The sequence below is a fragment of the Polyodon spathula genome, chromosome 10 (assembly GCF_017654505.1).
Source record: "Polyodon spathula isolate WHYD16114869_AA chromosome 10, ASM1765450v1, whole genome shotgun sequence".
Classification (NCBI taxonomy): domain Eukaryota; kingdom Metazoa; phylum Chordata; class Actinopteri; order Acipenseriformes; family Polyodontidae; genus Polyodon; species Polyodon spathula.
Genome location: NC_054543.1, coordinates 15,679,759 through 15,705,162, shown reverse-complemented (window position 1 = coordinate 15,705,162; position 25,404 = coordinate 15,679,759). Strand labels below are relative to the sequence as shown.

The window sequence follows — 25,404 nt, the reverse complement described above, 5'->3', positions numbered from 1 at the left end:
AAACAGACCTCAGCCCCTAAATTCCCTAAACACTGTAATCATTGAGAAATGGTCACATATTCCTCCAGAACTGTTTCAGAAACCTTGCAGACTGCCTGGCCATGGAGGCAAACCTGTTGATTTTTTTTGTCCAACCCTTGTAGCTGGTGGGCATATGAAAGATGTTCAGGGAGAAAACCATTAATAATTCCTGCTTTATATATTTGTTTTTGTTTTACCAGACTGTGACAGAAAAGCATAAAATGAATGTTCCTGAAACGATGAATGAGGTCCTGGATATGTCAGATGATGAAGGTATGAAAAACACTTTTCAAATTTCACTCCTACATATTTCTTCTGTCTGTTTGTTTTCATATGTATTTAACTAGCTTTTTTAAAAAAATTTGCTTCATTTAAGTGTTAATGTATCTTTATATCATTTTTATAGTCTTTATATTTTTACTGTATGTCTTCTGTTAACAACGTATCATTTCATTTATTTAAATTATACAGTTTGTAAAGCCAATGTTCCTGAAATTCTCATTGAAGCTGACTATATTTCAGATGTTGAAGAAGGTATTTTTTTCAATTTGTTTTTGTTTTATGCTCTTTTGTGGAGACACAATACGCTGTTTCTCCTTTGCGCAGAAGTAATTAACCTTCCTTTTTGTTTGTCACTTGCTTTGGTGCCATGGAGCTTTTATTTCCAGCTTTGGTATTTATATAATATGCTTTCTCTTTGGCTGATAAATAACCACCCCCTATAGAATAATGTAAAACAATTATTGTAATTTTACACACTTACCGGTACAGTCAAATATCATTTCTCTTTCCCGTGCCACCTACAGAAAGCCTTTTTGCAAGTATCTGAAAACCTGCACAGAATCTTAACAGCTTTGCTTTTACATTTTTAATTGATTGCATAATTTTGCTTAAGAGCTCATCCATGTCCTAGCATCATGGTAATGACTATGACATTTCAGAAGAACACACCACTATACTTGTCTAGTGCAACTTTATGCAGCTTTAATAAAAGATCATAAATCACAACATCTGGTGTCATAATTTGCTGCTGCAGTATATTGAAACCTAGCATTTTTGATGATGACTATCAGAAATTTAACGTCGTAAGTATTTAATCTAAAATCTAATTAAACCAATCGGAAAGTGTTTGAAAGTGCGTCCATTTCTATGAAAGTATGCAGCTAGGATATTCAACAGATTTTGCAGATTTTGAGACGCTTTACAGCCCCAACGTTTGGAGAATATGTCATTTCTTACCTGCTTGATGTCCTATTATTCTGGTTAGATTGTTGTGTTCAGCCACAGGGGTCTGCTTCAGAAAAGAATCCTTAAAACTGAGGTTTTGAAAATGACCACTAGGGGTGTGCAACTGTAATTATTGATTTTTTTTGTTTGCAGTGTATTAGAATATTCAAGTATTTATCAATGTACTATTTAATTTATTATTTTTTTGGCAGAAATAGTCAGCAGTAGTAATCTGTGGTACCCCAATATTATTCATTAACTACCAATGCAGAACTATATGGTGGGACATGACGTCCAAGACTAATTCCTCTTTAAATATTTTACTAGTATTTGCAGTTACTAAAAATGTGTTTCTTTTTATTTCTTTGTTGTGTGTGTATGTGTAAGTAAAATATTGAACATATGTCCTCCTCAGTCATTTTGCATTCCCAGAAAATGTATAACATTTTAGAAAAACAATGCACTTGTAACATAGATATCTGATGAGACAAATATTCATCTCTCCAAATACCAGTGTTGTGTATAATAGAGATGCTCTCTTTCTTTGTTTAGCCAACATTACAGAAGTTCAGGATTACTGTATTTAAGTATTTATGGCATATATAACGTTCGTGAATAATAGATTAGTTAACGTGTATCAAATACTGTTGTGTAAAGAGCTTTACACTGCGGCTTGTAACCTTTACATTGGTACTTGTAAGCTTTACATTAAAACTTGTATGCTTTATCCTGAAGCGTGTAAGTAAAATAAAAACTAGAGTCTAATGTTTGTGTTCTTATTCAAATCCCTAACTCTTGGACTGTAGTTGCTTGCAACCAACACCTCTTAAGCATATACGTTTATGTAGAGCACCACTGAGATAATTTAGGTAGATCGTATAACATTTTCTTGTCAACCCATAGTCTCAAATATGAGGCATGAGATGTTTCTGACATTATAAGAGAGAGTTGCCCTTTTAGCATTAGTTACTGCTTTGGAGTACACAGAAGATTTTGGAAACAGGATTATATTAATTTCAAAGGAGCTTTGCATTTCCTCTCTGGGTTTAAACATTTTTCCAACAAACTATATTCTTTGATCATATGCCCTTTTAAAGATATGGAGTGACCCTTTTTCACAGAATGCAGTCTGTAATACATTTGCAGAAAATGAATCCCCTAAATGTTTGGTTTATATATTGTGTGGTACCACATTATGGGTTAAGCGTTGTCTACATGACCTTACAATTTCTGTTGCTCATCACAAGACAATTACAGTGCAGTGCAAAGACATAACATAACATCCTGAGAGAACTAAAATCCTGTTGAACAAGTGTCACATGGTTTACTAGCTGTGTCATTCAATTTGCAAAGTTTACAATGAGAAATGTTAAACTGCTTGCACATGCACAAAAGTTGGTTCTTTGTAAAGAGTAATCATTCAAATGTCTACTGAAGGAAGAGTTATGTGGTAACAGTAGAAATCTATCTTGAGGCTGTAATTTAAAGTGCTTGTTAAATGCTACTTTACAGTAGGTAAACAGTTCAATACATTTGGCATAGACACAGCACACTACCCTAAAATCCTGTAATATCACCATATCACCCCAGTCTGTTCAGATGCATGACAGCACTTGTTTGAAATGATAACTTGTCCCTTTTATTTAAAATCTAAAAAAAAAAAAAAAAAAAAGTTTTCAGTTACTTCAGAGCACCTTCTTGCCAACAACTGAGAGTTAAGTGTCAGATTACAGTGTAGCTACTACACCAAGTAAGAAGAACCAAAATTTGCATACAAATAACCCCAGGGTTTTCCTTTGTAGTTGCCATTCAGCAGTGCTACACAGGCTGCAGTGCTGAGGCAGTCTGAAATCCAATCGGGAGCAGATTTAGAGGGCCTGCCTGAAGTATTATCTCGGCCAATCCTGACCTCAAACGCCTGCTGCGGTTCTTCAGGATCTTATTTTTTATTTAATTTTTTGCCTGAAAGCCCCCTACAGAGTTTGAACTTTGTGAGCAGCGACAGTGGCAGTGGAATTTACAGCAGGCATTCAGGTGCAGGCAAAAAGGAGAGCTGAGCACGGTGAAAGCATGAACATGATCTCTGGGAATAATATGCCTGTGCTTGATTGAATTAACTGAAAAAAGAAACCTGCCTTTGGACTAGTCAGAGTTCTCAGAAGAAGAAAAAAAACGTAGATAAAGCTGGAGGATGGAAATGGCTTCCCAACTACGTAAGGTTTCTTAGCATAGCTTTGGAACATTTCAGGAAGCTATTCTTGTCATAAATTCTTGCTGGGTGTCTTATGTTCTAAGAAGTGCAGCTGAGGAATAACTGCCTAAAATAATCAGCTTGTGCATGAGGGAATATTAGGAGCTTTTAAAAGGTTGCTTAACTTGTTAATATATCTCAGTTTTTGAAGAATTTTTTTTTTGCAAATGCTGAAGAAGTTTAGGGAGATTAGGTAAGACGAAATTGCCAGTTCTTTGGGTAAAAGTGTGTCTTCTAACTTAAAACAAGAAGAGGGAAACTTTTCTCATTCTGCTTTAGGTCAGTGAAGCTTGTTTTTGGGGGGATGGGTTAGAGCAAATTGTATCAGCAGGGGGACAGGAGTTAGTGTTGTCTTTGTCGCTACTGGAATGCTGGGTTTTCAGAGAGTTGATGTGCACTTGCAATGGGTGCTGGCTTTTTTCATTTTTTACTTAGGATTTAAAACCAATCCAAATATATATATATATAATATATTTATATATATATATATATATATATATATATATATATATATATATATATATATATATATACATACAAGGTTCAAACCGAATTGCAAATAAAACAGAATTACAACAACAACTAGAACTCTTCATTTGTAATTGTGACAGTTTGTTAACTTTGAGAATTGAATTGATTGATTAATATGTTGGGATATTTCTTGATTTCTTGTCTCTTGTTGTAGTATAGTGTTTAATGGACTTAGCATGCTGCTGTTTGTTGGGGTTTGAAATAGGCCCATGGGGTGTGTTTGTGTCTGTGTTCTGACCACACTGATCAGTTATGTGCTACATACAGATGTAGGGAGTTGTATGGGAAGCATAAAAAGCCAAGCTTGGCCTCAAAATCTGTTTTTTTTTTTATTGTGCTAGAGTTGTAATATTGCGGTTTTCTGACAGGTGAAGATGCAATAACTGGAGATACTGACAAATACCTGGGACCCCAGGACCTGAGAGAGCTGGGTGACGACTCACTTCCTCAGGAAGGTTATATGGGCTTCAGCATTGGAGCTCGCTCTGCCAGGTAATGTAGTCTGAACACTTTATTTGGTTCAAAGCAGTACTTGTACTTTTTCAGATGAGTTTATGTTCTTTAATTTTATTCTTTGCATTGGGTATTGTTTTAGTATTGTTTTATTATTTCTTTTAACAATTTGGATATCGGAAAATGTTAGTTCTAGTGAAATAAACTCCGTTTTGGTTATAGGCAATTATATGTGTCTGTCAGATAGCAATATTTAATTCAGAAGCATATATCCAGTACTAGTATAGTCAAAGAATGATGTAGGCATTTTTTAGTTTTCAGATCACTGTGTGCCACTATGTATCACGTTTGTACAAAACAAGTTGATTCAATTTAAAAAAAAGCAATGGGTGCAAAGTTTAACTGCTTTCTGGACTTTAAAACTGCTTGTGTTTTGAAACTAGCTACTACACTTTTAATGTATATCTGTATAAGTTGTGTATACCTAGTTCTGAAACATAAACATGTTTTAAATCCTTTTAAAAAGGAGAGAAAACATTGTACCTAGTGCAAAAGTTAGTAAATCTGCCCCACTAAACTACATATTTACATTAATTATATTGTGTTAACCTGGAAAATTCAGTGAGATACGCCATCTGTTTAATGTTGTGTCCAATACATATCAGCTGGCTATTGATTACTGTCAATACAGCAAAAACATAGTCGATTTGAGAAACAAACAGATCAAGAGCTGGTTGCTTATGAGTCAATATAAAACTAGAGCTCCTGTGCTGCAGGCTAAACTAATCTATATATTTGTTGTAAAAGCTTTGCCTGTGTGTTTGTCAGATGTCAGCCCTGACTTTGGGTTGCCCTTTTAAAAAGAAAAAAACTTCACTTAGTGGCTAATATTTAACCAACATGTCTGACACCCTGAGGGCATTTTCCTTTAACGATTTATTCTAAAGTTCGCCATCTCCATCCATACCATATACATTTATCCTTCAGATGGGATCTCTGCAGTGCTCAGTGCTGTAGTGCATACCTTAAGCAACAACTGACACATTAGTATTGATGTCATCAATAACTGTACAGTCAGCTATAAGCCATAGGCACAAACCAGATCATTCGTACTGATACAATGTGCTTAGTGTTCATGTATTTTGAAAACACCAAGCAGTTTTAGACCAAACTTTTTCTCTTGTGGGTTAGCAGAGTTAGGGTTCTTAAATTGTTGGTTTTAATTGAACCATTATTATGCGTTGCTAAGCAACTCATTTTTTTTTTTTTTGCATCAGCTTGTATGTTATACTCTCGGTCAGAAATGTGTTCTCATATAAAATAGTAAGGCATACATTCTAAATTCAGTCATGTGTTGGCATCATGTGGTGGATCAGAGCATGTCAAGGACCCTGAGTATAACGTGGAAATGCAAAACAAATACAAGTCATTAAACTACAACATTTCTGCTTTTTCCGTCTTCTGATGCTCTGCTTTTAATTTCTTGTGTTTTCTCCCCCCCCATTAAATTTCTAAACATAGCCCTAGGATCAGGTAAGAGGGCATGACACATTCCCTTAGTGCTGTGCTATATATCATCCTTGTCACCTTACAGTTTCATTAAGCACTGTCTTGTGATGTTCTTTTGTTGCTGTGCATTTAAGTAGGAATTACAGTAGGTGATTTTTTATTTTGTTTTCCCTCTGTTGCTTTACATGGATCAGATTTTTTGGCTTTTTTTTTTGTTTTGCAGAGTCACCTTTTTTCCTCAATGTCAAAGAATCATTCCAATTTTGCACCTTACTTAGTTTAGTTTAAACAATAATTGGAAATTCGCAATAAAAAATATCCATGCATATGGATGCATGACTTACATAAATGTAGCATAGCACAGACAGTACTCTACCTGATCTGGTTTGATTAGACCTTAAAGGTGATGCATACCATAGCATGGGCCCCATACCTCACTACGTGCACCTTCCAGGGAACAATTGGCTGAAAATAAAATACCCGACAACCTGTCCTATTTTTAATACCCTAAATGTGCAAAGTTAAACTTCTAAACAGTTAAAGGGAAATACAGGGATCTTTCTTAAAATACGTAGATTCATTTTTACCCTAAATGTTTTCAATTGACAGACAGCACTATTTCAGTAAAAGCTACTACTGGCTGTTTTCAATTTGGAGTGGTTTGCTTTTGGAATTGGCTGTGGTTTATTTCCTATTAGTTCAGTTTAATGCTTTTTCCCCCCACCCATACTGTACTGTACTTTGCAAAAAGAAAAGTACATAAATATCCTGTATCAGACTGAACAAGTCTTGTGAGAACTCACAATTATAAGATTTTTTTTGTAGTGTTTCTAGCATTAAAATGATTTTTTATTAAAATGAACAGAAAGAGTCACTACACTATTTTTATTTAATACTAAAACTACTACTGTTACAAAACTGGTAAGAATGGAGCCATTTACATCCAATTTCTAGTAGTTTTAAAAAAAAGTCTAGTTTTGAAATGCTGGCATTTAGAAAATGTGGTGCATAGCAAAGGTTTAGTAAAACCAGACCCGAGTATCATCTTACTAATCTAAACAATCTGGTATTGTTGCATAATTTGAAGCAGAGCAAACCTTTCCAACTTGTAAAAAGGCCTCGAATCTGTGTTACAAACCTATTCTCTCTTGAAACCACTTTAGCCCAAATCAGAAGGAAACTTGCCTATATAATGTTGTGAACAGTATTTTACTGGAACAGGACGTGAAAGGATATTCTTAGCCAGGCAGTGCTGTGAGATACTTGCAGTTCATCTTAAAAAGCTTAAAAGGCCTAGGCTGTGACTGAGCTTTGAGATATACAATAGTTTTGTAAGACACATTTTTCAAACGCCAATTGCTAAATTCATGTTTGGTAAAATACCCTACTGTTGTTATATGATTTTCATTCTGTTAAAAAGTTATGGGTTATTCTAATCATGAAAGAATAACTTCTGATCTTTTAAAGACAATAATGTAATAGTCAGAAAAGGAATTTAGCTCTACATCTCAACAAAATGATATGAAATAATTGTGAAGCAAGTTTGTCTTAAACAAAACAACAAAGGCATCCATATAGCCTGCATTTCAGTTTTGGTAAAATAATGTAGGAATCGACTATCAAAACTTCTATCCCTTTCCATTATCTGTTTCATCCTTCACTATCGCCAGTAAGGTGCTATGGATTTTATTTTTGAAATATGCAACAATTCCCTGGAAGTTGCATGCATTAATCGATTTTTTTTTTGTTCATCTCATCATCACCACCCCCCTATTGTATGGTAACTTGTAAATACAACAGCCTCCGCTCCTTCAGTTCGGATAGGTCTAACACCCTGAACAGAAGCTCATTCGCCAGGGACAGCATCATGATTGAAGAGATCCTAGCCCCACCAAAGGATACGGTATGTCTCCATTTCAAAGCATGATAGTTTAAGTGTCCGTTCATAATGTGTCTGGTATGTTCTGGTAAGATCACTACAGGTTATTACTCACTTTGTAAATTACACATTTATATTAACTCATCCTATAAAGGTTGAATCTAATTGGCCCCTTTATTAAACACAGAATGGAGAAAAGTTTAATATATGGTTGCTTCAGTTTTTTGACAATGTATTATAAAACCCATAACTATGTCTTAGTTCTTAACCATATGGATAACCGTGTTTCAGAAGTGTTTAACAAATAGTTTTTTGTTTTTTTTTAGATACATTTTCGGTATTGATTTTAAGCTAAATTATCGAATCTATTTACTCAAAACTGTCGTTAGCATTATTTTGGTCTGAAAGGAAAATAAAAAAACATAATTTCAGACTACGTGCTTATCCAAATCCATTGCTTGAGTAGTTTATTTCTGAATTGGTGACTTTACTGGAAGCATTTGTGGTCTCTGAAAGAATGATGAGGTTTTGTAGGAAATAGTTTTGGGAATCTGTATATTGAGAAACATGTTTCCTATAAAAGCATTTGAGTAATAGTAAGTATGGTAGCTTTGAAGTACTAGTATACAAAGTTCAGCAGTACCCCCTCTTCCTGCATGCTAATTAACCAAGTTGTGGTTGTATAGAAATCCAGTACCCACCTGCAGAGATCTGAGATTCCTGAACGAAACCCAACTAACACTTTCTTTCAGATACAAACTTGAGACAATCATCAAAGGCTTTGCCAGCTTCCCAATAGTTAAATGTACTTACAGATGTGTCTTTTTCCTTTGAAAGCTTCAGAGTGTGCGCAAAAACTATTCCTTCGTTATCGATTCTCAGAACAAGGTATACACAACACCTGGTTGTACTCAAGATATTTAAATGCAGACGAATCTTGGCTGTGCTCTCATTTCGCTGTCTGCATTGCTTTTTAGAAGTCAAACTCTGGTCGACTGCCCATTTCAATCATTTTTGTTTCAGAAGCTGTACTTTAATTTGCATATTATTGCCAATACGCTCAAGACTTGGAGCATAAAATAATTTTTTACATACATTGTACATGATATAGCATTGGCAAAGGCCATTGAAAAGCACGAATGAGCTGGTACCATATGGTCCCTAAATCAATAATGGGTAAACATTGGGTATACATTGTCATAAACACATGTCTTGCTGTCTGCTAATAAAGTCCATATTGACAAGTCAAACAAGAATTCTTAATATTTGCATCCATGTTCCCTTATGCATACTTGTCCCCATTCACAAAATTCTAACTCATAAATTAATTTAACTCTACTTTTTTAAAAAGAGTGATGGATATATTTTGGTATTCATTAAACTTGTCTAGATTAAAGAAGACAGCAACAGTCTAGAACTGTTTATTGAGCATTATCAAACCACACCTTTTAAAACCTCTCTAAATAATAATCCCTTGTCAATATGGACCAGTATATTTTATTATACAGCCAAATTTGAAGCCAACTGTTAGTTAAAAATTTGTTAACCGTAATTTACATTACAAAATAAATAATATCTCTATATATTTTGTTTTCATCTGCCAGTGCTGGTAAAGCGATTTTAAATCGGTCCTGTACATTAAATCAAAAGGCATCTATTTTTACAACCCAGTTTTGTGGTGCAGATAGAGTTTTGCTGTTTGTGAAAACACTAACTGAATCCTTGCCTGTTTTTAAAGCACCTGACAGTGACCAGGGAGTGTGACTCAGACTCACTGAGACGCTATAGCTGGGCAGCAGACGCCCTTGACAATGTGAACCTTGTTTCCAGCCCTATTCATTCTGGGTAAGTGCCAAGTTATTATGTTAGCGGAAAATGTTGTGTCAGTTTATAGTACACCATTAGTCTGTTTAACTATTTAAGTTACTAAGCTTTAAAATCAGTTTCCACTGTATATCGAAATGTTTTAAGTACATACACAATTTAATCTTATATTCAGTCTTCTTATTTTTAAATTGCATAAGATTTCATTTTAATGGCCTCTTACCTTTTGGTGTTGTTTGGCTCTTATTGTAATTGCTCAAATACTGTGTTTTTTATTTTTTTATGCATTTTGTGTAAGGAGCTTCCACCTGAGATAAGGAGCCATTCTTCGGTTCTAATTGCCTGCCATATACTATATATGCGTAACATAAGCTAGATCAGCCAATATTCTTTACAGAGTCAGTGCCATCTAATGCACAGCACACAGCACTGAACAAAAAAAAACATCATAAAAAGGAAGGGGATGTAAAAACTAAGAAAATGTTACTCAGTCTTTTGCAAATAGCACAAACATTTTGATGCCTTGGTTAGTGTCTGCTGCAAAGATACTCTTTCCATTGTGTGCTAGAAGTAGATTTAGGTCCCTGCTTGCTTTCTTCTCTTACCTGTGGTTCTCTATTTATCATGCAAGAGGACAGGAGTTCCCCTGCCAAGGCTGTATGTAAAGCAAGGTGAAAGAAAAGTGCTGCTAAACCTAGCCTGTTAAAACATTGCTCCACCTAAACCAGCTGACTTGGAATTTAGCATATCAAGTTTCAATATAGCATGCACTTCCTCTTAGTGATAGGCAAATGAGGGAGGGTCTATGAAAATGTAATAAGTTTATCAGACTAATTTTGTCATAGTTTGCATAGTATGCATCAGTCAGTCTAGTCTCATCTGTGTCATACCATAAATGTTGACATGTATGTACTGGGGGTGTAGGTCTGGGTTGTCTTTTTTTAATGATACTGATAGCGCTAGTGTAGTTTTTATGGCTGTGTCAGGGTGTTGTATGTTACCATTAAAGGATTCAATCCATAAACACTGCACCATTTTATGACCCATACTGTTAACATGTACTGTGGGGTTGTTCGGTCTTCACTGAGGACTCATCAGGAATATACAACTGCATTCAATATAATCAAACGATGAACAGGGAAATATGTGGCTGCTGTATTTGCTGATTTAATCCCTGCAAAATCGTATCATACAAATCATTTTTAGTCATTAGTAATATTATCAGCAACTTTGGTTTTTACTGTTATACATATATGTGTGCAAAACGAATTAATGTGTTTTCTAAAAATATGCTTGTTTAACACCGATTATAACCCTGTTTGTTTTTCTTTAACACTTTTGGATGTTTTTGTTTTGTTTTCATGGATAGGAGCCGTACGGCAGCATTGTTCTTTTGGTGTTTCTGTACCCTACATTTTGCATTCCCTTCTGTTGAGAACAGTGTCTTTAGCTTGCTTCTTATTTGCTTTCATAATAACAGTAATGCCTCTCTTTACTTTGCTGTCTACATTGTTTGGTTTTATTTTGCAGCCTTTCCTCTCCACTTCCCCAGTATGACTCAAGGTGATAATTCTGTCCTGTAATCAAACTGTTGCTTTACTCTTGTCTTGGTTGTTTGTACCATCCGTACAGTCTTTTCATGTAGATTAGTTACCCATGTTAGCTGTGTTGAATGTAGATCCCTGTTTAGGATATATAGTCACACTTCTTTCAAGCTGCACTTCATAGGTACTTACATAGCATACATAGTAAGGAAAAGGGACACATATGTTTAAATGGTCTATTCAAATACATCATTAGCACTAATTTGGGACATCTTACCCAACGTACCATTATTGAATCTTGTAAGATCAGACATTAATCATAGATTCTTGGGTATCCTAGACTCTGCCAGGATAAGGATGGTGGATTTTTAGAGATTTGTTCTTTGGATTACATCAACCATATTGTTCTTGGTTGATTACCTCTAAAATGGTTTGTTGTTGTTGCAATCTGTTACTGTAAAATGTTTTTTTTTTCTTTTTTTTAAATCTAGTTGTGGTTTTTCCTACCAGAGTATAGGTTAATCAGATCAACTCCTTAGTTTCATGATACTTTCACCTCAAGTGGTCTACCACCATTACATGGCTGATTAATTTGTTAAGCATGTGGTTTCTCTGACACATTATGTAAAGAGTAAGAGCTATGTCTACTGTTGCTTCCTGTCTCAATGGGCAGAGTGCCTATAGTATGTTGGCAGGCACGTCTGTATTCAAGAATGCACAAATTATATTTTACAGGCAACAGTGTGGAGAACTGAATCCGTTGCACTCAACATGTAGTGTGATGTTAAAGATTTGTCTTATACATATATAAAGCATGTAGTTTCAGTCTAAATGTTTAGTGATATGTACGTCCCATTTTTCCCATAAGTATTAAATATTTGAAATTAAAGAGTTTCTCAAAAAGATATACCTAAAATCTTTCTTTTTGTATAACTAAACAATTAAGTCTCAAAAGAAGACATGAAACATGGCGTCTAGCTATTTTGAAAACAAAATACTTGAAATGATCCAATGTTTGCATCACTTAAATTATGTCAGGGGATTCAGGGGAGATAAGAGGCACATTTTAACTTGATGGACAATATTTAAATTTAATGCACTCTGAACTGATTTTAACAGGAGAAAGCATTTTGAGGCAACAAATTCAGTCACCTTCTAACTATCTCTGTCAGACCGAAGCCAGGAGAGCTGACCATTTAATTGTGTTGACGTTTAATATCAAGCACGTTGATAAAATCTAGTTTTACTTTAGCACCATGTTGCAATGTGTGTTCTTGACTAGTTTGAGCAGCTTTACACCTCCTTAGATTAGTTTAGAGGAAAACCCTAACATCAACACGCTGTTTGTCTAATGTATGTACAAGTGATTAAGTCTGTATCACCCATTTAAAGGTTTTGGGGTATTTTACCTTGGCATTTCCCCAGGACAATACAGTATATTCATGTTTTTCAGTAGGGATTTACTTCACACAATGCTAAAGTAATTGTGACTGACATCTGATGTAAGTGTTTGATTTACTGGATAGTTTTAAGGTGAAGTTCCCATATAAATCTCTGCAAAACATTTTAATTCCTGTTTCTCAAGGTTTTCAAAGATTTCATTTAAAACAGTTTTTAAATAAATTCAGTTTGAGGATCACCTGTCAGACTGGTGATAGAAAAGTCTGTTTTGAAAAAAGCCTCTCATTGAGCATCATCAGAGCTTGTGACAGAAGCTGGGATTACATTTTTATTTTGGTGTTTATACCCTTATAGCAGTACCAAATAACAAAACATGCAATGAAGGTGAATCGTTTAAGGAAATTGTTTCATTTCAATGGTCATCTTCACAATTCTTAATTTGGTGCTTCTTTAACGCAGCAGCTTAACTAAAATGTCATCCCAGCCAGAGAGAGTAAGTATCTATAAAACGAAGCATCTTTGAGTAGCCTTCAACAAACTAAAAAAGACATTAAATGCATATTTACATAAAACGCTCAACACTGACAGATTGAAGCCTACTGTTTAAGACTTGCATTTGAATAGAACATACACTGTATATCTTAAACATGATCAGTGGGGCAACTGCCAGGGTTGAAAACTCAGAAGAGCCTTTTTTTCTTTTAATAAGAGCAATAGAATGAATACGCATGTCAAAAGGGTATAATGAAAGACTTGCCGTAGCGTTATTGAAAGATTTCTCCACAGGTTTCTGGTCAGCTTCATGGTTGACGCCCGCGGTGGCTCGATGAGGGGCAGCCGCCACAATGGCATGCGGATCATTATCCCTCCACGGAAGTGCACAGCGCCCACTCGCATCACCTGCCGACTGGTTAAGAGACACAAGCTTGCCAGCCCCCCGCCCATGGTTGAGGGAGAGGGACTTACCAGTCGCCTTGTGGAAGTTGGGCCTGCAGGGGCTCAGTTTTTGGGGTAAGTTTGGTTTTTCGTTTCATGCTTTTGTTCCCCATGCCATGGCCACCCATCTGATTTTCTTTTTATTTTGTAGTTTCAATGGGTAATAAAAATAAAGATGGACACCATTTTGTTTTACCAATGCAAATATTTGTGCTGAAAAGGTATTGCAAGTTCATTTGGTGGTGTAAACAAAACTACATTTTCCTTCATCACCAATACCGTTTTTTTCCTTCCATCTGTCTAAAGAACAGAAAAAGAGGACTGCTAAACAAAATAAATAAATCAAAAAGCCTAATGTGTATATCAGATTGAAGGAGAAACGATCCACTAGGACAGTGGTTTCCAACCTTTTTCAGTGTAGGTACCACCTTGGTGTTTGGATTTTTCTCATGGACCACTTCCCATACATTTTTTCACAACAGAATTTTTAAACTAATTTGTAGGCTTATGTGTATAAGTACATGTAGAAAGTAAAGTATTTGTATGGCATAACCAACTTAACGAGATCCCTGGGCTTGAATCTTCACTACCAGTTCATCAAGGAATGCTGTCATTTTGCGCATTGAAAGTTCCTCCTGCTTTTGTTTAAATGGTTATTTTTTCACATTCTGAATGCTTTGTAGATAAGTGGCATCTCAATTTTGCAGGTTTAAGTTTCGTTTGACGAAAACCTCCTGTCAGTGAGAGCACTTGGGCTTTGGGTCGTCCTCGGATCCAGTAAATGTAAATACCAGTGCTGGTCCCCATAACATTTCTAACTTCTAACACTTCTTGCACTCGCTGAGTCGACAACCTTGGTCGATGTACATATAAAAAACACACCAGAATACGAAGACAAGATAGGTGGGAAGCAATTTGAAAAATAAAAAAAATGATTGGAGAGTGTTTCCAGAAGTAGTGTTAAGAGAATTTCTTTTTGGCATCTAGTCTTGTGAGATATTAAACTTGGGAAAATAATCCATATATTACATGAAGCTGAAATAGAACATTCACACTACGGTACCGTTCAAAAGCTAAGCAACAAATATAGCATCTTTTTGTTTCACATTAATATCTATTACTATATGCAGCTAACCTTTCTAAAAACGTATAATACGGAAATAAGGATATTCATATCCCTGGCAATTTTTATATTGCACATTTTATATTGTTGAAAATGAAAAGTACAAAACTGTGGTTTTAATGGGGTTTTTTTTGTTGTTTTTTTGTTTATTTGTTCATTTTAATTTAGTCAATTAAATTAGGAATGTTCAATGCAGTGCACTATCTTTATGCGGAGCCAGAAGGCTGACGCAGCTGGATTACATTTTTGTTTTTTTCCTGAGCAGTGTAAACAAGCACTGGAATCATCATAGAATGCTAGTACCTTTTAAATAATATTGTTTTAAAAAAAGAAGCCTGTAATTTTGACAAGATGCGGCTTCATAATGTGTAACAGTTGTTTAGTTAGTATTTATTTCATATTAGAAAGCTGTTTCAGTTAATGGGGGCTTTCAATGTGATGCTTGGTATTGCATCAAAGGGAGCTGTAATATTAATTTATAAACACACCTCTAATAAAAGAAATAAAGGGGAAAAATGCAGACTACATACATATCTTATTATATATAATGTGGCTAAAGCTGTTTGTTGTGTTGCTTAGTAGTACATATTGTAGTAGCATAATGTGTGATTGTGTAGAAATGGGTTTTTGCAAGAACAGTGTAACCGAATTTGGGGAGTTGACCTGGAGTTGACTCATGGAGTACAGGTTGGGAATCACTGCACTAGGACATGGTGAGATTTTTCCTGAACTGGTTCCTTAATGGAAATTACAGGGTCCTTCGGGGCTGACAGTTTGTTTCTTATTTTCCCTTTGTTGTTTCTCTTATCGCTGCATGGATGTAATTCAGTAAACTCCACCTTCCTACCAATCTCCCCCCTCTAAATGAGGGTGAGAGCTTGGTTAACCGAATCCTGCAGCTTGGGCCGCGAGGAACAAAATTTATTGGGTAGGATAAACATGTTTAGAAAAGACATAAACTGTCCAAGCAAATTATAATTTTTTTTTTTCTATTGTTTTTTTTTTTTAGTCACTCCCATATATATATATATTTTTTTTTTCTGTTTCTCTGAAGCTTTCAGTTGATTCCTGTCACTGAAAGACAATCATGGTGGCTTGACTTCTCAAAGCTCTGCTAAGTCTTTCTCGCTTTATGGGCATGTGAGTCTCACCGCAAGCATTCTGCTTTCATGACTGCTTTCATGACTGCTTTACTTTTCTGTACTTTCTAATCTTAATCTCCCACGGCTGCATCAAACACATTGTACTATGAAGTGGAAGTTTGATTTTTTTCAGTTATGGAGAAGGTATCTGCAGAGTTGAAACACTGAAACACCGGAATAGGCTGATCCAGTGTAATACCGCTCATGTAACAGCTCTTCAGAAATAGACAACCTTGTTTCAGATTAAATATTTTTAGTCTGTGTATAGATCATTTACATCTGCATTGTATTATATATTTGTAATAAATCCATACAATTTGATCATTTGTGCTGTATAAAGTTTTGGGAATAAGAAAATTTGGCGTGTGTAATTGAGTTCCATCTTTGGTACCTTCTCTGTATCATTTTTTGTTTATTTATTTATTTTTCTTCACATTAAATGTCTTGCACTAATTGTGAAATCATTTTGGTATTTAATGTCGGTGTAGGCAGAATCAGTCTGGTTTAACTACACAGATTGTGTAACATAATATTTTGTTAAGAGCCCTATCGAACATGGTTAATGTGTTATTTGACTAAACAAGTATTTAAAAAAAAAAAAAAAAAAAAGATAATAATAAATAACAATGAATTGGATTCGGAGCAAAATGTGTGAAGCACCCTGTATAAGAGGTTCTGTTGTATGACAGCTTTTGTTAACATATAGTGGCCTTATTCGGCTTTGAGCCATATACATCTTTAAATCAATTTGCAAGTGACTTTGGGTGAAATGTCCAAACTTGCGCAATATGTCCAGTTACAACCTGTGTAGGAAAACAAGGATATTGTCTTGGTATTCTTCTTAAGAAGCTGCAGAGTCCACTTAAATTGTTTTTTTTTTTTTTTCAAATTAACATATATATATATATATATATATATATATATATATATATATATATATATATATATATATATATATATATATATATAATATATATATATAGATATCCCTTCCTAATGTCTTAAGCTTCTTTCTAAATGTATTTTTTTCAAAAATCATCAAATACAAGGGTTTACACAGTGGTCACCAAAAAAGGACAGCAAAGAGCCACAAACCATTCACACTGTATGTAACATACTTCACAATTATCTCTACTCCTTGGTCTTGGGGATTTATGCAGTTTGAGAATGACCGTTTGTAACCTTAAAGGTTTATTGAGTAAGGTTTTAAAATGAACACTACTCCACAGAACCCTTTTCACTGCCCCCTCTCATTGTTGTTAAATTTATAATTTGTTTTCTTAACTTTTATTTCGATCTGAAGGTACATTTTTGTATGGACACTGTTAAATATTTCCTCTGAGTGCATGGGGACTCCAATACCTGCATGAGCATAGAGAAGTTGGCAGCACAGTAGTGTACTCAATAGATTTATAGTTGCATCTCTTTGCAAACGGAGTAATAGCGGGCAGCACTCTGGTCTATGCATCTAGAGACCTGGAATGAATCCTTGGTAGCTACAATTAAATAATGTTAAGGGTGCTAATGTAGAAAGTTACTTACAAGTGTTTAAGGTTATGGGGAATTAAAGTTTAAGAAAAAGTCGAACTTATCAATGGCAAATAGGGGTAGTTAAAAGGGTTCTAACTTAATTTTAATCTCTTGTTAAGACATCAGTATGTATCCCTCATCATTTTGTAGTTTTCAGTCTTTTTTTCACATTGAAGACAGTGTAACCTGCCCCAACCCTATTAATTCACTTCCTGTGTGACATGAGCACATATACTGTGTGGCAGTTCTTAAGAGTGTCAGACTCAAGTGGAATACTAAAACTGGTAATCCAGGAAGTGAATGCATAGTATAGTTTGTGAAAGTAAAGCCTGGAAAAGACTAGTGAGAGCTAAGAAAATTAGTTTAAAACCCTTGATAAAAGGAAAATTGATTTAAAAACCTTTTATAGATGCTGTCAAGGTACTATTCATAGAGCTATAGACTAACGCCGCGCAGCTGCATTGTGGGTGCCTGGTACTGGTAAGGTTAACTATGAACTGTAGGCTTAATACTCCCCAATCTCTTTCCTTCAGCTTCTTTTTTTTTTTTTTTTTTTTTTTTTTACATATTAAACATATGGGAAACCCTTGTCACTATGCCAAATGATATGTTAAGATTTTTAACACTGAACAACAAAAGGGATTTCTGTATGGAAACCCTTGTCACTATGCCAAATGATATGTTAAGATTTTTAACACTGAACAACAAAAGGGATTATGCAGCTTTACTGGTGCTAAAGTTTCATATCAAATGTAAATGCTATCACTGTTTGTTTATTACAGTAACGCTGTGTTAACTGTTGACCACAATTTCTGATCTACTTTTTTTGAATTCAGGGGTTTGCACCACCATTATTTATTATTTTGTCTTCATTTGAAATGTACGCTAAGGAGACTGAAACAAATGGTGATGTGGACCCCATCCCCCGACAGAGGAAAATGCAAAGAAGCATCTTGCTATTTGTTGGGGGGGAGGGGGTTCAATCAAAAAGACAGCGTCTGTGTGATTTTCCTGCTCTATGTCTGTATAGTTATGTAAGTGTTTTAAGCTGTAAAAAGATAGCTTTGTATTTGCGTTCGGGCCATGTCCACCTACATAATAATGAATTGAATACCGCTATAGAACAAGGGGAAGCAAACCATAACAGCGCTGTGTTTTTATTGAATCCACCCCATCGGTTTCCTTTTTCTCTTGTTTAAGATAGGATTGTTAAATGCGTGTATTTCTTCCAGCCCTGTGATAGTGGAAATCCCCCATTTTGGATCAATGCGGGGCAAAGAGAGAGAACTGATTATACTCAGGAGTGAGAACGGAGAGACTTGGAAGGAGCACCAGTACGACTGCAAGTCAGAAGACTTAAATGAGGTCCTAAACGGAATGGATGAAGGTAGGTGTCCAATATCAAAGGAATGGAATGGGGGTATTTGTAATTAGGACTTGTAAACAGCAGATTCCTTGGTTGATAGACAAAACATATGCTTTGGTGGGTTATTTATAAGCCACAGAACCAAATTGATCTTCCTAATTTTAGAAATAATATATATATATATATATATATATATATATATATATATATATATATATATATATATATATATATATATATATATGAGGGTTGATTGTTTTGCCTGATGTTTGCCTTATAAAATGTGTCTAGTACTATATGTGTGTGTGTGTGTGAGGCATGTTCTGTTCTTTTGACAATATAGAAGCAACACAAGGGATTCTGCAGTGATTCAAACCATTGGTATAATGGTAACACAGACATTTTTATATGGTGACATTTCATGCTATAACAACACTGGTAATCCATTGCTGTATAATGTTACAATATCCGATAAGTCTTTCAGTTCTATCAGTGCTACTATAACAGGAACTCTGGGAATATCTGTACCAAAACCATTGTGTTGCCACTGATGGCAATGCTGTGATATTATACGGTTTCTTCAGGGCATTTTAATGGACAGTTTAACAGCTGGTAAACAATGTGAAGCAGGGTTTAATAGCTTATTATAATAGGGAGTTAATGTGACACTCTGAGAAAGATAACAATGGTTGGTTTGTATGTGTGTATAAAATATTTACAGCAAACCATCATTTCCAAATTTGAATACCTTATTTGAATTTAGTTTACAGAGACTTTTAACCAGAGGGTGTTGAAAAAGTCCAAGCCATGTGGTGGTGAAAACAAAATGTATGGATTAATTGTGCAGATGTCAAATTTTTTCCAGCTCATGTCATAGTAAACCCCATTAGTAATGTGAGGGGTAGCAATTCATGTAATTGTTTAAAATAGGTAATACGTTCACATACATTCAAATAAAATAGTATTGATTTCTATGGTGTTCTACTTGAATTCATTGGGAATCAATGACCATTTTAAGTAAGTAGTTTGTAACATACTTATTCATTATACAGTAACTTAAGTTAGTCAGATGATAATACTGTATTAATTATAGATGCCAATATAAATTTCAATACATCATCCTTATTTGTGAAGTCAACCTCTGACACTCCCATGTGATAAAAAACAATTGTTGTGCTAACAAGAGCCATACTTCAGACAAATCAACTGTGTTCGACAGGGATTTCCTCAAAAAAAAAAAAAAAAAAAAAAAAAACTTCTTTGCAAGGTTTCGTATTGCATTGAGGTCCAGGGTGGGAAGTACTATGTCACAGGTCTACTGTGATTAGTCATGTTTTGTGAAAATCAAAACAATGTTTGCCTTGCAGAACTTGACAGCCCGGATGACCTGGAGAAGAAACGTATTTGTCGAATATTCACTAAGGATTTCCCCCAGTACTTTGCCGTGGTTTCTCGTATTAAACAGGAGAGCAATCAGATGGGCCCAGAGGGGGGTGTCCTCCACAGCATGACTGTGCCAATGGTGCGGGCGTCTTTCCCAGAAGGGGCTTTGACCAAGAAAATCCGTGTTGGTCTTCAGGTAATGTGCTGGCACAGGGATCTCTATTGACTAAAGCTTTGTAGAAGCATCATTAAATAATACCCTCTGAATTACAATAATATTCAATTTTCTGTCTGTTTAATATCCCGTTTTATGTGTATATCCATGTACTCAGTGACACTGTATGTCAAAGCTGCAGGGGTACTGCAGTGGAGTTCAAACTAACAAGTTTAATCTATGATGGTTTGAAATCAACTCTCCAGTAATGTTGTTGAAGCTGACACCCTGGGATCCTTCAAGAAGCTGCTTGATGAGATTCTGGGATCAATAAGCTACTAACAACCAAACGAGCAAGATGGGCCGAATGGCCTCCTCTCGTTTGTAAACTTTCTTATGTTCTTATGTTCTTATGTTCTTAAGGACCACAATCTCTGGTAAAATAAACCTGAATGAGACTTCCTCTTTAAATTTGAGGATTCCTCAATAAGTCTTTCTTTGTTTCACAAAAAATGTTTTAACATTAAAAAACAATCGGGGATTCTATTTCATTATTATGGAGGAAATTGAACAGTCAAGAAGATGTGATGGGATGCCTTGGATGAATTTCTTTAGATTGGGCTATTAGGGAGAGTCAGCATTCCTGCCAGACTGATGCAAACCTATTACCGTCTGTGTACTTCTCCTGAAGACTCTCATATTACTTTGCAGGCTCAGCCAGCACCGGATGAAATTGTCAAAAAGGTTATTGGAAATAAAGCCACGTTCAGCCCAATTGTAACTGTGGAACCCAGGAGGAGGAAGTTTCATAAACCCATCACCATGACGATTCCTGTGCCTCCTCCCTCTGGAGAAGGCGTAACCAATGGATACAAAGGAGACACCACTCCTTGTCTGAGACTCCTGTGCAGTATAACGGGTAAGAACAGCAAATATACTGTACGAAATTTGACTTGTGGGTAGATAAAGGTACCAATAGGTCAGTTAGACTGTCCCAAATAAAATAAACATAATAATAATAATAATAATAATAATAATAATAATAATAATAATAATAATAATAATTATTATTATTATTGTTGTTGTTAATTAGGCAATGTACTATGTCCTGCATAGAACAACAGTTTCACTGTTTATCCTTTTGAGTTGAAAATTGTGTAAAAATGTAACCAGGATAGAGCCTTTGAGATACATCTCAAATATCCCTTGCCTGCTTTGAAGCAAAGTTTTTGTTAAGGTGCGTTCACCTGAACTCAGGAGCTGCTATCCGGTTCCAGTTACCTGCCATTGATTATTGTAACATAGGCCAGAGTGTTTTTATAGAGGTAAGAGCCATTTCATCTAGTGACCTGCTAGTTTCTTAGGTTTTTTTTGTTCTGAAACTAGAGAGTGCTGGTGCTTACTAAGATCTGATCTAGCCTACATTACATTCATATGTCTCTATGGCGGGCAACTAGAACTGAACAGCAACTCCTGAACTTATAGTCAAAGCACCTTAACACAAACAAGGAAAAAAAACATGAATAACTCAAACTTGAGACAGTTTGCTTTCAGAACATTTGCATTTGTATTACCTTTAGCAGGAGCTCTATTTTGTAATTAACTAGAATTCTGGAGAGTGGCCAGTGATGTAAAGATAAGGCTTTTGTTTAGCCAGGGTCTGTTCCCCACCATTCTTCTACAGCACCCAGTCAGGGACACTAGTTTGATCTTTGTCTGCTGGGTGGAAACCAATAGACATGATTTCAAATACTGCTGAACTTGGTCCAGATAGAAATCTGTCATTTGATGCAAAAGACAGATGGTCAGTACTTGTTCAGTAAATGTTGTTTTGTTTGTTTTTGTTATCAGGGGGCACCTCACCAGCCCAGTGGGAAGATATTACTGGAACCACCCCACTGACATTTGTGAATGAATGCGTCTCTTTTACAACAAATGTTTCTGCCAGGTAAGGAAGCTGTAGTAAAAACAATGTAGTTGTGTATTTCTGCTCTTCAAATAGTGCCCACAGTTTGTCTTTCAAACTGAGAATTCTAAGAAAATAAGATTACTCGGTGTGATAGTTCACAAGGCGACCGCGTTTAGTACATATTTTCAAACCAATATCATTCAGCAAAGACCTGTAACTGACCTTTTGAGCAATGTAGTATACAAATTCTGAGGTATTTAAATACAGTACATTTACATAGAAAGGAGAGTGTTTAGGGTTATTATAAGAGGTGATTCCGTGGCATGTCTGTATACAGGGTTTAGGTTTTGTGTCTGGAAAGATTTAAATTAAATAAAATGTTGTCATATGCTTTCTGACTTTACACCAGTGCCTGTGCCAGAAACATCTGATATGATTTAATTTGCAAGTCTTGCTGTTGCTACGCTGCAGTATGTTGTTGATATAAATAAAGTTTGAACCGTACAGTGTAAAACCAAAGGGAAAAATAAATATTTCTTGTTTTGTTTCTTGTAGATTTTGGCTTGCAGACTGCCACCAAGTCCCAGAAACTGTTGGGCTAGCCACGCAACTTTACAGAGAGTTAATCTGTGTTCCCTACATGGCCAAGTTTGTTGTATTTGCCAAAATGAACGATCCTGTAGAATCCCGCCTGCGATGCTTTTGCATGACGGACGACAAAGTGGACAAAACATTGGAACAGCAGGAGAACTTTGAAGAAGTTGCCAGAAGCAAAGACATTGAGGTGTGTTTATATAGAGAAGTAAAAGTTTGTTTATATAGAGAAGTAAAGATTACTAACATGATACATTACTGAACCAGACAATTGTTCAAGATTGAATACAAGGGCTGTATAATTAGGAACAATTGCCATAGCACTGCAACAGAGATATGAGGCCTCTGTTGTCAGCTTTGGTGGGATTTGACATGAGAAGTCAGCAAGGTGCTGTAATATTACTCTACAGACCTGCAGTTCAGTAAAATCAAACACTGTTCAGTGAAATCTGAGTTATGGATTCGAGCCGTAAAAATGTCAGCTGAATTCGAGTTGTAAAAATGGCAGCAGGGTCTTCGTAAAATTGTCTAAGAATGCGAACGTTAACCCTCCGAACCTTTAACTAAATATCCTCCAAATTGTGTCTTAGAGCATACAGTTTATAACACATGCCTTTTGTTTGAATGAAATGAATGCAATGAAGGTCATATTGCAATTTGGCGCAGTCCAAATAAGAAACACCAATAGGGTTTAACAGGCACAACCACATAATTATCTGCTAATGACTCGTCTCTAAAGATAAGTTGCTATAGTAAATATTTGGTAACCTGTCAAGGTTTTTGCCAAGCTGCACATATTCGAATAGCATATGTTTTCAAAGCACTTGATTTGTAATTAGACATTTTGTTTCGTTATCTCAAAGCCCTCTTTGAGTCCATTGGTGGCTGTATTGAGTTAATGAAATGCCACTTACCTGTATAGGTAGCCCATTGTGATAGTAATAGAATCTTGTTGTCCAACATTTGGTGCACTTTCTAAGTTTGTGTAAGTGTAAAGTGGCCGAACGTCTTTATTACTGTCTTGTACATTAATACATACCTATAGTTTAATTCCTAGCCATATCATTAAAAGTGATTTTGAATGAGGTGATTCGTTTTAATGGGTGTTTAATAATTTTTTACAGGTTCTGGAAGGAAAACCAATCTACGTCGATTGCTATGGCAATCTGGCTCCTTTGACTAAAGCAGGACAACAGCTGGTGTTTAATTTTTATGCGTTCAAGGAGAACAGACTGCCTTTCTGTGTAAAGGTAAACGAGGGGGAGCATTGACTCAGTGTGGTTTCTGGTGTTCAAGGCATCATTTCCCTGTCTGAATCATTGTTACCGTATTACTTCTATTTGGCGCCGTGGTGTTTATTTTAAATTGATCAAAATGACTGCGGCTCTTAAACGAGGGCGGCGATTATACGAGGGTGGCCTTTCTTAATAATACTATGCTTTACAAACGCTGCAATATTTTATTACATGATTTAAGGCATTTTAGAAGCGCTGTTGTGAGAGGCTCCGATCTGCAGCAATATACTTTTGTGTGTTTTTGGGGCTTGAATACAGTACATTTACTGACAGTTATCGAGAGCCTATTAGGTGGGAGTTGAGAGGTCAGAGGAGTACCGTACCAGCGAATCAGGAGTGTGTATTGGTTGCTATGGGGCGGGAAAAGAAGAGGCGATAGAACGGTAGTTGAGTGTGAAGTTGTTTTTCTTAACGAAAAATATTACCTCTGAATATCGGTTTGATTTCTGTTTAAACTAAAACATATCCTACTCGGTTATTATTATTTTTTTCTCATTGTAATTTACCTGCTTGTTTGTAATTTCTCTAAAAGAAACCAAAACTAAATCTTCTCATAGATAGTAAACATGTTTTTATTTTTTATATGGTTGTACAGGACTGAGTAAAATTCCAGTTGAATAAATAAAAAACAACTAAACCCCCTACAAGATGATATCTTCGGCTAGCTTTCAGATAGCGCTTAGGTCCTTTGAGTTTAAGTTTTCACCATCCAAGCTGAGGATGAGGTAAACAGACAACCCTTGTTTTATCCCCTGCTGTGTTGCCACTGACACTGTGGTGAGAAGACCCCCCCACCCCCCATGGACCCCACCCCCCAAAGTCACTTCTTGCAGTTCTGTAAGTAGTTCATCTTGGGTTGTGTTGGGACGTACTATAAAAATAACAAACCATACTGAGGTGTTGTGTATTGCTACATGCTGGACCCTAGTATTATTACAGGTTTGTATTACATGCTGGATTGAGGTTGCAGTCTATTTGAGGGCGTCACATGTACATAGCCAGAGTTGCGATTTCTTTATTTATTTTTTGAGCAGCAGTAGAATACCTTTACATTTCTTTATTGAGAATGTGTTTATTCGAGGGCGTTATCTATTAAAAAGCTGATATCTGAGTGAGGCGTTAATTCGAGGGTGGCGTTAATTTGAAGTAATACAGTACTCGTCTTTATTTCAACATTTGGATTTATCACAGCTTCTCGATGACTTGACACAGCATGCACAATGTCTTCTTTTTGTCAGCCTCTTCAACCAGCAGTGCTCAGTTCAGAATCAGAGATAGTTATGGATATGACCATTGATATTTCCTTCGCAGTGTTAAAACATTCATCAAACA

At 35.7% G+C, this 25,404-nt stretch overlaps 1 protein-coding gene across 11 annotated transcripts in view; it reads left to right on the top strand.

Annotated features, from left to right (window-relative positions):
- The window catches only part of LOC121321869 (ankyrin-3-like), a 149,120-nt gene that overhangs the window by 87,199 nt on the left and 36,517 nt on the right, over positions 1 to 25,404 (top strand). For 3 of the 11 annotated variants that reach the window (XM_041261176.1, XM_041261175.1, XM_041261180.1), the window contains 11 exons: positions 222 to 294; positions 4,399 to 4,522; positions 7,793 to 7,895; positions 9,610 to 9,716; positions 13,427 to 13,651; positions 18,604 to 18,758; positions 20,105 to 20,316; positions 20,986 to 21,193; positions 22,126 to 22,222; positions 22,739 to 22,967; positions 23,902 to 24,027. In XM_041261176.1, the coding sequence (XP_041117110.1) occupies positions 222 to 294; positions 4,399 to 4,522; positions 7,793 to 7,895; positions 9,610 to 9,716; positions 13,427 to 13,651; positions 18,604 to 18,758; positions 20,105 to 20,316; positions 20,986 to 21,193; positions 22,126 to 22,222; positions 22,739 to 22,967; positions 23,902 to 24,027 (1,659 nt within the window). The other 8 variants (XM_041261171.1, XM_041261170.1, XM_041261174.1 and 5 more) reach the window with 6 other exon arrangements.